This window comes from Ovis aries, chromosome 1, assembly GCF_016772045.2.
Source record: "Ovis aries strain OAR_USU_Benz2616 breed Rambouillet chromosome 1, ARS-UI_Ramb_v3.0, whole genome shotgun sequence".
NCBI classification, from domain to species: domain Eukaryota; kingdom Metazoa; phylum Chordata; class Mammalia; order Artiodactyla; family Bovidae; genus Ovis; species Ovis aries.
Window position 1 is genome coordinate 174,792,967 of NC_056054.1, and position 16,656 is coordinate 174,809,622.

Consider the following 16,656-nt stretch of genomic DNA (forward strand, 5'->3'; position numbering starts at 1 on the left):
GTAGACAGATTCAGTTTGGCCTCTACAGTCTCAAGAAAAGACTGAGGGCCAAAACTTCAAAATTATAGGGATCTGTATTTCAAATAATCTAAGAGAATGAGCTATCCAAAAATGAAGAAAAGGCTGCCTTAGGAGGTAATGAGCCTATATCACTAAAGATTTTCAAGAATCCACATACCATTTTCCAAAGATATTACAAAGGAATGTGTGAGATATTTCTGTAATGTAACTATTATTCAGAATAATTCTTTTTTAAAGAACCATGCCTGAAATCTTGTCTTCCACCATGCTTAATACAATATTTTACACAGGGCAGAAGCTCAGTGGATATTTGCCAATGAAATCAGTTCCTTGCTTTCAGAGATGATGTCAACTCATTGGAATATCTTCCATGTGGCCCATATTCACCCTTTCAGGGTAAAGTTAATTTTTAGAAACAGTAAAAAGACATCAGTAATCAAGTTTTATCAACAAGGCAGATAAACTAAGCAATAAATTTTGGCTTATAAAAGATTTTTTAAAGGTAGTAAGATAACGAAGTGAAGTGAAGTGAAAGTGTTACATGTTCAGTGGTGTTCAACTCTTTGTGACCCCAAGGACTTGTAGCCCTTTGGGACCTCATGGATTGTAGCCTGCCAGGCTTCTCTGTCCATGGAATTCTCCAGGTAAGAATACTGGAGTGTGTAGCCATTCCCTTCCCCAGGGGATCTTCCCAATCCAGGGATCGAACCTGGGTTCCCCATGTTACAGGCAGATTCTTTACCGTCTGAGCCACCAGGGAAGCCAGTAAGATAATACCTGTGGTCACTGAACACTGATCAGGCACAGGGTAAATGCCCACTCAATTTTAAGTGTTGTTATTATTATACACCAAAACTAAGAGCAGATTCTCAAAGAGGAATTAAATAAGCGTCAACACTGTAAGAATGAAAGTGTAATTTTTTTAAAAAAAGAAACAAACTCATTTAGATACATGGAAATCCTAGGGTGTACATTCATTATAATCAAGCTCAGCATTTAGCTACATTATCAATATCACATTTTATTTTTCCAGAACTTGGACTACAGGGATAACTACCTATGTAAAATTTGACCAAGCATTTTTGCTATAAAACATTGAATGCAAAACTCTCAAGATTACAGGTTTATCCTATATGGATATTTCTCTCTTAAATACAGATTAAAGTCTTTATCCCATAGAGGTGTTCTTTAGGAGCCCTTCAGTGCTGATATTAGCAATCTGACTTTTCCTCCAAAAGAGACAATGTAGGGAAAAAATAGAAATTGGGACTTTGTCCAGGGAACTCAGATTACAATGTGTATGCCATAATTAGAGTGCTTTAAAAAATGTGAAATGAAACAAAACCTTAAAAAAAATGTTATTTCTGGAAAAGTGAATGACTACACATTTTTGTGAAAAAGTAACAACAAAAAAAAATCACCTGGTCTCTGCTAGCTAGTTTGACGTTTTCCAGTGGAACTGCTGGATACCTCTGCTGTTGAGGTTTCACTTTCTTCTGCCCAGACTTTTTCATAATTTTAGTCTCTGAAATAAACTCTACATCGGAGTCTGATCCTTCTGTTTTTTTCCAGCCTCTGTGGTTGACCAAGAGCTCAAAGGATGAAAGAGACTCATGCTTCAAGTCATCACTGGAAGGTCTGATTCTCTGAATTTTCTTATTTCCCTTAAATAAGAAAGAACATGCTTTTAATTTGGGGTAGCTGGCTTATTTATAATTAATTACCATTCCCTTATAATCTTATGATATTAGGTGATATTTATTACTAACAACAGTCTTAAAAATCAGAAGCTTAGAAAACAAACTTTGGCAAAGGTATACTGCTATAATGGCTCATTCAGAATTTGATTCAGCAGAGCTGGGCTGAGTCAAGGAGTCTGATCTTAAAAAAAAAAAAAAAAAGATGCAAAAGACTCCAAATTGGTAATACACTGTTGCTTCCTGACTTACTCCTGAGCAGAGATTTTCTTGCTTTTGGATCCCTGGTGCATGTAGGTCAGCTATCGATTAGCTTAAAATTTGGTTGAGGTTTACAGTCTCATCATTTGCCTGTTAAGAAATCTGAATAATCATAATTGTAAAGAGTTTTCTATAATCCTGTGTGTGTGATTGATGTAACTCTGAAGGTTCAAAAATTTTTAAATTTTAGATAATAACAGACATTGGAGGAATAAAATGTAATTATGACATTTAGGAAACATAAGAAACAATGTAGGAATTATGTATAGAACATATTTCTAGGTAAATATATACCCACAGAGTCACATACACATTCTCTCTCTGATTTTATATGCATAATTTTATATAACACATATATATTATAAATAATATACTGGAAAGATATAATTATAAACACGTTAATATATCTAAAATGGTCATCATCTCCACACAGTAAGACAATGGGTGGTTTAAATTTTCTTATTTATACTTTATTATTTTCTGAGTTTTTCCTAATAAACATGAATTGTTATAATAAAAAAATGATGATGATATAAAAATATCTATGAGTGCTTCACTTTCTGAACATATTAAACCATGATGACGTTTGGCCCTTGGTAAGTCTTATCATTCATATGGGAAATGTCACAAATGACTCAATCCCACTTTAATTACTCACCTTAGATGTTGAAGCTTGGCAGGGACTAGTGAACTCAGTGATACTATTCACTGGTATAAACTGAGGCTATTATGGAAAAAAAATCATTAGACAAATGTAAGTAAAAACAACTTTTAATTGGCATATTATGATAATTCAGTGTTCTTCATTTTTTTAAAGAAGTGCCAAGCTCACACATTCTTGCCAGTCATTAAGGAGTCCCTTTCAGTTTAGACATACAGCAATGGTATATGATTGGTAGTGACGGAACAGTAGAGATAATGCAATGAAGTATTATAAGCAATACAAGCAAAGTTACAAGCAATTACAAGCAAACATCTTACGAGCAATCCAAGGGTGCCATGGTATCAGAAATTGTCTCCACAGCCCTCATCTCCCCTCTCTGGAGATCCTTTTTCTCCATGTGTAGTTCCCAGCATCTGAAACAAATCTTGACCTTTAGCAATAGCTCTGCACAGGTCAGAGCCCTGGGTCTGAGCTTCAAGGGACTGCTGAGGATACACTGCCCTTAACTGTGTCCCTAATAACTGACATCCATATTTATATGGTGCTATATTCATATATTACTGGGATATTCTTTTCTTTTTTGTAGATATTTAGCTGCTATCACAGCATCTTAAACACATCATTGTAAGAGTTTGGTTTTCCTAGACTAATTATCTGCCAGAATTTTCTATAGGAAGGGTAGGTGGAGGATAAGAGTCTAGGCGAGTTTTTCTTTTTTGTTTCCATAGGCAAAATCTCTTTTCTCATTTCTCCCCAAGAGATTCTTTTTCTCATCTTCTGCAAACATGGCTTTTTGAGTACTTTCATGTACATTCCACATCTTCTGTGAACCAAAGCAGGTCCAGTAAGGTTCCAAGGCTATAGATTTTCCATCTCCAGATGAACCCTTCTTTAGTAAGTGTATTTGTGTTGATTCTTTAGAAGTGCTATTGCTGGGCTCTTTCTTCCATTTCTCTCCTTTTGCTTCTGTGGGATTCTTGCATTATCTTGACTGCCTAGGGCAGCCCTGGGGTATTCTGGTATATATTTCCTAGCTCGACTGAAATTGGAGTTTGCATTTTTGTTCTCTGTTTTCCTGTTGCTCTTACAAGACTCCCAGGAAAAGAACAGGAAGATGCTACATCTACATAGCCATATTTATAGCAGAAATCACGGTATGTATCACATTGTCTCATAGTCATGGTAACACTTGTATCTCTCTCTGAAAGTCATTTTTTTTAATCTGTAATACCCATCACAAAAGTACCTATAAAGTTTAGCACTTTATAGGTACTCAATAAAATGTTGGTGATTAACAGGATAAACAGATGTTCCCAGAGACTATTGCTCATTTCTTTCTCTGTTGAAATACCGCCACAGTTCTATTCTGCACTCATAATGTGACTACTTCTTCATTACCTGTCAGATGTTATCACATATTTGAGATGCTTTATATTAAATGCCAGTGTCTTGTTCTTGATATAGAGAAATGGATTGAGGGTAGCCTAGTAACAAGGTATTATACACTTACATCATTTGGCTTTGTATCACTTTTGGTGCTAGCTTAAAGATAATTACTTTTTGATAAAAAGTTTTATTACAGTGAGTAATAATCACATCACTGAAGTTGTAATAAAAATTTTAAATTCCATTCATTTTCCTTTTTTTATATTCATTTCAGAGTTGTATTTCTACAAAAGAACTTCAGACATCATAAAAATACACAGCAAAAATGTCTCAACTACATTTTGAATAGAAAAATACCACTAATGGTGGCACGTTTGTATTTTTTGTAAAACAGAAATCTAGGTACCATAGCTAATCCATCTCAAATTCTGTCTCAGTTACTTAATGAATAATTGTTTGCTAGTGGTAATATCTTTATCATCACCATCACCTCTTCAGATTTCAGAGACTCATCATCACCTTAGAAAGCTTGCTAATGTTGGTATTTGTTTTTATATGATACTCATAAACTCTCCCCAGCAAGACTGTTACATTTCTTTCCATGTTTGGAAAGTCCTGAAAATCACAGATTCAATAGCAAAAGCTGCAGAACATGAAGTATCTCTGCCAGCAGGAAAAACAAAGGGTCCTTAAGTCAGGAATAAAGGAGAAAAAGGCTGTGGTGCATAAGAATCATGCGAAGAGAGGGACAGAAAAGCAGATTCCAAGGCTTCTGTCTCAGAGACTTGTTGAATCAGTCTGCTGTAGACCTCAGGAATCTGAATTTTTACAAACATGTGAAGTTCTTACACAATGACCTGATCATCACAGACTCACAGCCCTGGAAGGCAGAGAATTCTACCTTTTAATTTTGGATTCACGCTTAGTGGGACTGTAGAGACAATATTTTTATGTTTCTGTACCATGAAGGCTTTCTGATCAAATTTTACCAAAACTTTAGACCTAGCCTAGAAGAACAAATTTTAGAATTTAATTTATGACTAATAGTGAGAGAGTATCTGAAGAGATTTATCCCCCTAGAGGTATGTATTTACATGTTAAGGAAGGAATGAGATCTGAGGACACAGAAGCATAGCTAGAGAAGCTAGTCTTATCTTTCCCCTAAGAGATTTATTTATATTCCAAAGGATAACAGTAAGAATCCAGGATCCTTCTCAAAGAGCAAAGAAGTGTGTGTGTCTGACAGGCAATAAAGTAGAGTTAGGGAGGAGGCTGTCCCTCTCCTATATAAATAGCCAGATTCTTTTTTTTTTTTTTCCAACTTTCTTGCTGATGGTACAAACTCCAGTATATGTAGGATAACATATGATCTGCCTCATCTCATCCATTTCCCCAGGGGTACAAATTAGGACAAAAGGGAATCAGAGTAATTATTTGCTATAATTAAATAATAGATCTGCTCTGCTCCAGAAACCTCATATTTGTATTCAAAATAAAACAAATATATACAGGCATTACAAACTTAACACCCTGTAAATGAAGATGGGCAACTAATACTCATGGGCTCTAAAACTGGACAAAAGTGAAAGTAAAAAGTAAAGCGTCAGTTGCTCAGTGGTGTCCAACTCTTTGCGACCCCATGGACTGTAGCCCACCAGGTTCCTCTGTCCATGGAATTCTCCAGGCAAGAATACTGGAGTGGGTTGCTATGCCTTCCTCCAGAGGATCTTCCTGACCCAGGGATCGAACCCAGGTCTCCTGCATTGCAAACAGATAAAACTGAATGGATATTCACAAATACCTAGTTTAATCCTATTTTTACTGGGCTGAAGGGGGAGAGGTGTGCTAGGATCAAGGACTAGTGACATCAAACGGACCTGAGGTCACTCAACTTATAAACAACTCTTCAATAAAAAAGAATAAACTCTCGCCATTTGTGACAACATGGATGGACCTACAGGGTATAAAGCTAAGTGAAATAAGTCAGACAGAGAAAGACAAATATCACATGATCTCACTTACATGTGGAATTTAAGAGGAAAAAAAAAAGAACAAACAAAGCAATTAAGAAACAGACTCATAGATATAAGTTAGTGGCTGTCAGAGGATAAAATGGTGAGGAAACGGGCAAAACAGGTGAAAGGGATTAGGAGGTACAAACTTTCAATTATAAAATAAATAATTTTTATCAAGAGGATGCAATGTACAGCATAAGAGATACAGTCAGTAATATTCTAATAACTCTCTAAACATCACGGTGGCTAAACATCACGGTGATCATTTTGTAACATAAAAATATTGAATTATTATGGTATACACTTGAAACTACCATAACACTGTATGTCAATTAAAATTCAAGAGAAAAGAAAAGATCATGAACAAGCAAATCAAGCCAAGGAGTTGAATAGCTACTGTTGGACATCGACTGTGCCCAATACTGAGCCAGATGTAGTGAGGGGAGATACATGAGGAAGTGATCTCACGGTATCTGCCCTCAAGGAATTTCCACACTAGTTCCTCATGAGCAATAGTGGCTCGTTTGCTATACTGCGAACACAGGGCCCAGAGATGTGACCATATCATGCATTATCTCTTTTGGAATGACAGGCATCACCGCAGAGAAATTAGATCTTTGTCACAAGAGTAATAAAGTAAAACATTTCAATTACAGTGAGCATCATCAGCCTCTTGTTAGACAGAGTGTCATAACAGCTTAGGTGTCATAAATTTTAGATCATGGAAGTTTATGTAAGGAGGCTGAAAAGCTTGATAAACAAATAGATTTTCTAAGGCATCTAGCTCCATAGTATACAGATTAGAAATCTCAGCGTCCTATACAACAATGACACATTAAAAAGATTACATTCTAAATGGGAAAATGTATTCACATTCTTCATTATAAAGTTGTGCTCAGATATACCATTTCATTTTGAAAAACACAGCTAAAAGTTCAGCAAGGCTTCTCTGCCTTACATTTACTGCTAAAATGTACACTTCCTGTGGGAACTGTCAGACCACACGGCCTCAGTTTTTGTGTCCATGCAAGCACCATGAAAGAACAGAATGCTATTGAGTTTTCTCAACAGGCATGGAATTTTACAAAGGCTCTTCATGTGATGCAAAGACTATGAATGTAACAAATGAAATCCAAATATAGTCTCTATACTCCCACTCAAATGCAACACTTCATTTTGACCAAGTGTGAGAACATTATAGTGTCCAAGAATAGATGTAGACAGTTTTAAGTCTAACCTACATAGCTTCAACCAATCCAATGAAAAATACTTATCTTTTTATCTAATTGTGAAGAATTCTGCATAAACCAAATTGTTCCTTCAACCCTTCACTCACTTGGCGAACATCTACTAAAAGGTCCAGGTCTAAGTGTTATTGGGAACACAAAGATGAATAAAAATGTTCCCTTATTTCAAAAATCTTACAGTCAAACATAGGAGACAGATCAGACACATGATGAACTATAACATCAGGTAGAAAGTGAAACACGGGGACTTCCCTGGTGGTCCAGTGGTTGAGAATCCATCTTCCAAGGCAGGGGATGCAGGTTTGATCCCTGGTTGGGGAACTAAGATCCCACCTGACAGGGGCAACTAAGCCAGTGCACCGCAGCTAGAGAGAAGCCCACATGCCACAAATAAGACGCGACCCAGTCAAATATATGGAGAAGGCGAGGGCACCCCACGCCAGCACTCTCGCCTGGAGAATCCCGTGGATGGAGGAGCCTGGGAGGCTACAGTCCATGGGGTCGCGAGGAGTCGGACACGACGGATCGACTTCACTTTCACTTTTCACTTTCATGCATTAGAGAAGGAAATGGCAACCCACTCCAGTGTTCTTGCCTGGAGAATCCCAGGGACGGGGGAGCCTGGTGGGCTGCCGTCTCTGGGGTCGCACAGAGTCGGACACGACTGAAGCGACTTAGCAGCAGTCAAATATATAAATAAAGTTTTTTAAAAATGAAATGTGCCCTTAAGAAGGACACACATGAAGGGTAAGGGGAAGTGGAAGAAGGGGATATTTTTACAAGCAGGGAAATGAGAGAAGACTTCATACAGCAACGACATTAGTTTTGGACCTTGAAGGAAGAGGGAAGGGGCAGGAACAAAGGCACTCAGACAAAGTGGCAGGAATGAAGGCACGCGGCATCAAGGAAGTGGAGAACACAGAGGAACCTGGGGGAGCTCAGGGAGAGAATCCTGCAGAAGAGAAGAAACTTCCGCCGAAGGACTAGTGTCAGATTAGAGAGAGCCTGGACTGTGGCTCCAGGTGGGAAATTAACATTAATCAGAGAAGGTTAACCCAGAAGGACCCAGAGAATACACAAGCAACACAGCACGTCTGTACAAATGAAGTGATTATATAAATATGCTATACTACCCACTGACTTTGAAAAAAGTGAAAGTATTAGTCAGTCAGTCTTGTCCGACTACATGAGATGCTATGGACTGTGCTCACCAGGTCCCTCTGGCCGTGGAATTCTCCAGGCAGTGGATTGTTAATGGATTCTCCAATGGAGTGGGTTGCCAATCCCTTCTCCAGGGAATCATCCCAGTGGTACAAACGGGTAAACAGAGTAGGCTTCATTCAAGGAATCAAGTTATCATTTGCCTTATAATGATTTGAAGGCATTAAGTGGATTTAAAGTGGTACCAAAAATCCCTGAATGAAATGGACCTAAAACAATACTCCACGTGTGTGATTATGACACAGCTGTCCTGTTGAACAACAGAAAGTAGAAAAGACTGTAAAGTGTGACGTTAAAACCGAGAAAAGGGCAAAACTGAGTACTGCCAAATCCTCAAATGCAGAGGACTTGATTCTGACACTCTGTCTTATGGTTTTAAAATTCTCGTCTAGGTTTACTGAAAAACAGAATGACAGTTATCTAGCTGATGGACCAATTAGTAGCTAAACAATCAAGTGATGATAAAAATGAAAATGCTTCATTACTTGGCCAGCAGGTGTCACTTGTCACTCGGTATAGAAAACAGCAGGTGATGAGGAATGAGGGGAAACCACAGTGAGGAACCCTCATTCATCTCTTCAGAGAGGAGAAGGAGCAGAATGTGCTGCTTCAGAAGCACAATTTATAAAGTGGCTCTTGGCTTGCTGGCACAACTTATCAATTACATCTTGGATTTGAGCCCTCCTACTAGGTTTATGAACTTATACATTTCTCTTAACAAATATGATTTGCATTACATCAGCTTGTTGCCTTTGTGAATGTTTTCATATCCTTCTTGACTGTATTTTCATATGAGATTGTGAGCAGATTGTGTTGGAATTAGGCAAAAAGGAAACCAAAGTTAACTTCACCATTTAAAGACGTATGACTGATTCAACTTACTGAATTGCTCTGAAATTCACTCTCCTTCTGATGTTATAATTGTTATAACGGTAATGTGAGGATTAAATACAATACTACCTGTGGAAATGATAGTAGCTTTGAACCAACATGTTTAACTTTCTCCTAGAGGACAAGATCTAATCACTGAGGTACTTCTTCTACCAGCAGTTTTCTGACCCACTGTGAATCTTCTCTAAGTAGGGCATCCTACAGCGGGGCACCTAGAATCTAGACTTTGTCACTCTGCATACCAGTAGTATTTATAAAGGGTGGAGAAGATACTGCAGCTGCTGACTTCTGATACTAGTACCATCATACTACCCTTCCTACCATTATTCCATCCTCCCTGGTTGTCAATGACACAAAACCAAGAACCAAAGAATCTAAGATCCTGAAAGGCTTTTGATTTACCAAGTCAACTCTTTGTTTTTCAGATCAAGATGCCTTCTGCCATTAAAATGGAAATGCAAGAGAGTAAGAAATAAGGTATGCAGATTTGGGCCATTTTAAGTGAACATCGGTATGCAGAGGCAGGAAGAGAGAACAGGAGGTGGGCAAACCATAATTTCACGGCATGCAACTCATTATTTCCTGATATTGAGAGAATGGGCACCGCTGATAGATAGAGTGGAATGATGGTAATACACTAGCCATTACTTGATTTTCCAGTGGTGTCTATCCTACACCTGAACAGTGTGTGCACTGCACCTGAATGGCACCAATGCACTGGTTTTCTGACTTTTCCACCCTTCCTATGTCATGGTCTAACAGCACCTCTTCTAAAAAGCAGTCAGGAACAAAGTAAATTCTCATTGAATATTGGATGGTTTTGAGTCTTTTTTTCTGGCATCAGACAGCTATTACCAAATTAGTTTTTGAATACTTTCCTAAATAATTTTTGTGAAAGGGGAACTGAGCTCACCTTTCAGAGGTCCTCTATTCAGTAATTACCATATCTTATAATGATTTATACAGTTTTTAAAAGACACATATGTCACAGAAATGCTGAGTTTATTTTTAAAAATATCTAAGTTTAGCATGTAATTTAAAAGACTGGTTCCATGAAGGAAAAAGCCCATGCTCATCCCTAAGTCTTTGTTTATAATGTTCTTCTCACCTAGAATGCCCTGTTCTTTCCCTTTATTTACCCTAAATAGACTTTAAGATACAAGTTGTGTCACTTCCTCTATGAAACTTTTTAGAATGAAGCTGCCCTCCCTATCTCCTTGTAATAAACTTCTGATTTAGTTTCAGCTATGGTAAAGAATCTGTCTGCAATTCAGGAGACCTGGGTTTGATCCCTGGGTTGGGAAGGTCCCCTGGAGGAAGGCATGGCAACCCACCCTCTCCAGTATTCTTATCTGGAGAATCCCCATGGACAGAGGAGCCTGATGGGCTGCAGTCCACTGGGTCACAAAGAGTCAGACACAACTGAGCGAAAAAGAACAGCACGTGATCAGACAAGTACTGAACTAGTACTGTTTTACAGTGGTTGTTAATGTTTAAATAGCTGTCAGACTTGGTCCTCGAAGGGACTGTATATTATCCAAGGTCATGTTTTATTTCATGATTCAACAACTATCTGTTGAAAACTACTACACGCCAGGCAGTGTTTTTGGTAACAGAGACAGTGAACAAAACCAAAACTATCCTTGCAATCATGGGGCTTACATTCTGGCATTAGAGTTACTCTATTCCTCACCCTGCCAAGCACAGGACAGAGCCAAGGCCAAGTATGTGTTTAATGACCACCTCAAAATTATGCCAACAACAGAGGAATGGATAAAGCAGATGTGGCACCTATATACTCAGCCATAAAAAATAATGCCTTTTGCAGCAACATGGATGGACCTAGAGATTATCATACTGACTGAAGTAAGCCAGACAGAAAAGGACAGATATATATGATGTGGTTATGAATGGAATCTAAAAAAAAAAAAAAAGGTGTAAATGTTATTGACAAACCAGAAGTAGAGCCATGGATATAGCCAACAAACTTATGGTTACTAGAGGATAAGGGGCAGGGAGGATAATGGATGGCTGGGATTGATGTATACACACTACTATATATGAAACAGGCAAGTAACGAGAATCTACTGAACAGCATAGGAACCTCTACTCGATACTCTGTAATGTCCTATACGGAAATAGAATCTTACAAAGAGCGGATATGTGGATATAGTCGATCGATTCACTTTGCTGTACAGCAGAAACTAACACAATATTGTAATTCAACTATACTCCAATAAAAAAAAAATTAACTGGTTGCCCATGGTTAGGTGAACCCTAACCAAACCTTTCCTTGATTACCACAAAAACAGGGTCGGTTAAGGACCCCGAACCCTGGAAGCATGTTAAAGACGTAAGGATTGTTTTCACAAAAGCAGGCGAGGGGAAGATAATGACTCTTAACATCTTTTGAACTGTTTGGAGTAGGTTTCTATTCAAGCACTGCTAAACTTTTTTGTTTATATCTGAAACAGACTGAATCTATAAACCTGGCTCAAATTTTTATGAAAAAAGAAAGAAGGAATAGGTAGAATGGATGGCTCAAATCTGTTATTCCATCAGCCTCCATCAAAATCTCTACCTTGATGATGAATAAAACATCCAATCCTAAACAGAAAAAGGTAATTAAGACTTCATGACTGACACTCTCACTATCCAAGGGTCAGTGCTGTCCTCTATAGGAAAAAAATATCCAGAGACTGCAATAAAGATAAAACCAGTTCAAAATGTGCTGAATGCCTTCACAAAAATACAAGGGGTGGTAAGGAAAATAAGAAATAAAACAAATAAAGATATTTAACATTGAAAAGCTCTTTCACATAATTGCTTATTAAAATAACAACCAAACGACCCAATCAAAAAATGGGCCAAAGAACTAAATCGACATTTCTCCAAAGAAGACATACGGATGGCTAACAAACACATGAAAAGATGCTCAACATCACTCATTATTAGAGAAATGCAAATCAAAACCACAATGAGGTACCACTTCACACCAGTCAGAATGGCTGCGATCCAAAAATCTGCAAGCAATAAATGTTGGAGAGGGTGTGGAGAAAAGGGAACCCTCCTACACTGTTGGTGGGAATGCAAACTAGTACAGCCACTATGGAGAACAGTGTGGAGATTCCTTAAAAAATTGCAAATAGAACTACCTTATGACCCAGCAATCCCACTTCTGGGCATACACACCGAGGAAACCAGAATTGAAAGAGACACATGTACCCCAATGTTCATCGCAGCACTGTTTATAATAGCCAGGACATGGAAACAACCTAGATGTCCATCAGCAGATGAATGGATAAGAAAGCTTTGGTACATATACACAATGGAGTATTACTCAGCAGTTAAAAAGAATTCATTTGAATCAGTTCTGATGAGATGGATGAAACTGGAGCCGATTATACAGAGTGAAGTAAGCCAGAAAGAAAAACACCAATACAGTATACTAACACATATATATGGAATTTAGGAAGATGGCAATGACGACCCTGTATGCAAGACAGGGAAAGAGACACAGATGTGTATAATGGACTTTTTGGACTCAGAGGGAGAGGGAGAGGGTGGGATGATTTGGGAGAATGACATTCTAACATGTATACTATCATGTGAATTGAATCGCCAGTCTATGTCTGACGCAGGATGCAGCATGCTTGGGGCTGGTGCATGGGGATGACCCAGAAAGATGTTATGGGGAGGGAGGTGGGAGGGGGGTTCATGTTTGGGAATGCATGAGAAGAAAAAAAAAAAAAAATAACAACCAGTGATGATATCTTTATGTCTGACCTGTTATAAAATGCAAAAGCAGACACTTAAAGATGTGTAAAAAGTTGAGCAACTTTGAGGATTGAAGACTGGTTAGGTGAATATGTTTCCAAATGACTTTCACTCTCCTCCCCAAAGAAACCCTGAGACTTCAGGCTAAAAGGGAAGAGTCGGTGTTTGTTGCCTGTGACCCCAGGTGGTGGCTGACCTGCATGGTAGATCCCCAGCAAAGGGAGAGAGGTAAGAAGATAAAGCTCGGGTAGGAAAGAAAGTTGATTTTCCATGAACCCAGGAATACACATAATAAGCAGGTAGTAAGCCTGAGTGTCTTAACTCCCAATTCAGGAAGGGAATTTTCTACTCAAATGAGCATTTTATTTCCTGACATCCACACAGGAGTCAACACATTTGGACACATGCTGCTGACCTCCTCAATTTCTATTTGAGGAACTTGACAGGCAACACAATTAAAAAATGTTGAACTTGGGTGCTAAATCTATACAAAGGGATGCAATTACTTGATTAGTTAAGAGAAAAACAGTAATTCTGCACACCACTTTTTCTTTCACTTCCAATTGTCATGGTTATCTATATTCACTGATACTGCTTTATTTATTGAATTTTCTTAACAATTAAATAAGATATTAAGTTCCTGTATTAAGAGGCTAATATTTTTTAAGAGAATAACTCTTTATCTCTAAACATTTACCCTCAGGGAAGAAGCCTAATGAGATAAAAAGAGCATAATTTTTGTAATTATATACATTTGTGTCCTAAACTTGACTCTGTGACCTTTGACATACTGGCGGACCTCTACAAGGCTGTAAGTGGAAATATATTCCCCTATTTCTCACACACTGTTGTGGAGATGGACTTAGATGATCACATATAAAAATACAGCATTATTTGAAGAAGTCCTTTCTCTTTCTGGATCCCTGGAGTACCTGTGCTCACCTCTAGAACAGTCCTTAGATTGAAAATGAAAAGGAGGTGACAAAAAAAGAAGAGAAAAAGAAGCTACACATTTACTTGGGTAAACCACTTTAGTTAATCTGTTCGCATGAAATCAACAGCTCAAGAATCTGGGTAGCTTCTGGAAAGAATTACTAACAGCTCACCTGTTGACGCGGTTCTACCAGTTGATTTTGATACCTCTGGACTGACTCTCGAAGCTGCTTGTCTTTCTCATTTTTTGACTGTGATACTATGCTCGTAGTGCCCAGGGGTATGGAAGGTAGATGTTCTGTCCGATGACAACTTTTCACAACCAAGTATAAGAGAGAACATCAGAAAGAAATATAAAACTATTTACTGTCTGCAAAAGATTATTTACTTCAACAAGGAATTGTCTCTGGCTTATACCCAAAACTCAAATACAGCATTGCTCAAATATAGCATTATATTGAGAATTTAGGTAATACATTAAATCTCCACTTTTCTTGGAAAAGAATTTAATGGAAAATGTGGAGGGTACTATAGATTTACAAGAAAGGGAGAATATTCATTATTTACTAACGTTTCATTTATCCTGAGTTATCACCAAATGAGAACTTTTGAAAAAATGTTTTTTAGATAACTGACGCTTAATTCATTACTACCATACATTATTCTTTTCCCAAAAAATCTGGGATAGAAATCTGTGGTGGTGGTTTAGTCGCTCAGCCATGTCCAGCTCTTTGCAACCTCATAGACTGTAGCCCTCCAGGCTCCTCTGTCCATGGAATTCTCCACTCAAGAATAGTGGAGTGGGTTGTCATTTCCTTCTCCAATATGTCTCTGTAAAATAGACCAAATAATTCTGCTTCGGAAGCACACAGATCCTTCGTTTGAGGACTGAGACTCTCTGTGAAGACCAGTGACTACTATGACGGGAGGCAGCACCCTGTGATCACCTCAGGGGTTATGGAGCCACATGGCGGAGCCCCACCGAGCCGCCCAGCACCCTATCTTCCTCTCTCTGCTGCTGGAGGCGTACCAGCTGCTAGTGGACTCTCAGCTTCCTAGCCTTACTGATGGGCTGTCTCCAGTTTGATTATGCATTACATAATCAAGCAGAATTGTCTATAAATTGCAATAAGCAGGCTGTGCCTGAGGGCTTCTGTCTTTATGGTTACAAAGAATACTAATGATTTTTGAGACAGATGCTTGGGAAGGTTTGAGGCCTTTTTTCCACCCTACTTCCGGTTTCATGGGTATGCTCTGGGGAGCTGAGCTAGCCAAACTGCTGAAAAATTGAGTTACCATCTTATTTCACTTTGGTATGGAGGCTTGGCAGGGACAAGAAGTTCCATTCCCATTGGACATGGCCTCAATCCAGGGCATGGCTGAGGACATGCAGTGTGGGAAGGGGATACAAAATGCTGAAGCTGATTCTCAGAGGCTTACACAGGAGTTTTTCTACCACTGGTAGGTACCAAAAAGAGGGGGAAGTGAGTGTCATAAAATACATGGGTGCTAAGCTAGGAAAGGGAGGAGGAGGTTGAGAATAGAGAGGAGAGCTTCTTCAATCTGAAACACTGCAGGGAAAGCTAAGCATCTCACTCCCACTACATTTCTCTATTTCCCAGGGTTCAGCATGTATTTTTCTTGCCCCCACCAACAGAGAAGAGTGAGGACTACAATCAAATTCAAGTACTGCTGTGAAAAACACTTAATTCCACCCACATATGGTATTTGTTTTTATTGTTATTTTCAAAGAAAGGTGGTAGATAAATCAGGGGGACACCTACCTATACATATAAAATCTATATATATAAAACCACATGTAGTGTTCATCTGAAGACATCTGTGGGATAGTACCCACACAGGTTTCTATTTCATTTGAGAAAAGAACTTTGTGGTAACATTAAATTTTTATTTAGAAAAGAAAAACCTCAATTAATTTATTAAAATGCAATCTGTTTGATTGTCCTCAAAGATTTTTATAAACAAATTAAATCTTAATATGCAATATAAGCCATATTTTAAATATTTTTAAATATCCTTTCCAAAACTCAGACTTTGGGGTCTAGTCAAATAATAGGTATCATTTTCACCCTGCTGGTGATCCCTATTCTAATATATACAAATACATAGAACGGATGTAATGGAAGCACACTGATATTTATTTCTTGGACACTGTGACCAAAATGTGAAGCCTCCCTCTGTGCTTAAGGTGGAAAACAAAACAAACAAACAAAAAGGTGACTTGGGAAAGAATGAGTCCATTTTAAGCTGCCTGAGTCACCAACGCAGAACACCATCATTTGTAAAATGGTATGTTTTACCACCATAAATTATTTGTCTGGAATTACGCTTCCTGAGCTAAAGATCCCTACAGAGTTGGGGGAGTAGTAAGGTAGAAAGAGCACAGGTTTTGAATCAAAGTGCTTGGATTCAAGTTTCAGGCTTAGGGAGGATTGGTGGACAGGTCACTGAACCTCCCTTAGCTTCACTGTTTTCTCCTCTGAGAAATGGAGAAAGCTCACGTTGTTATTCAGAGACGGCGA

The 16,656-nt window shown here is 38.3% G+C and overlaps 1 protein-coding gene across 2 annotated transcripts in view; it reads right to left on the reverse strand.

The window, feature by feature from the left end:
- MORC1 (MORC family CW-type zinc finger 1) overlaps positions 1-16,656 on the reverse strand; it is a 169,449-nt gene that overhangs the window by 47,835 nt on the left and 104,958 nt on the right. For both annotated transcript variants that reach the window (XM_060417526.1, XM_060417522.1), the window contains exons 17-19: positions 14,287-14,425; positions 2,638-2,703; positions 1,443-1,685 (exon numbers count right to left, since the gene is read on the reverse strand). In XM_060417526.1, the coding sequence (XP_060273509.1) occupies positions 1,443-1,685; positions 2,638-2,703; positions 14,287-14,425 (448 nt within the window). The remainder of the gene's footprint in view (positions 1-1,442; positions 1,686-2,637; positions 2,704-14,286; positions 14,426-16,656) is intronic.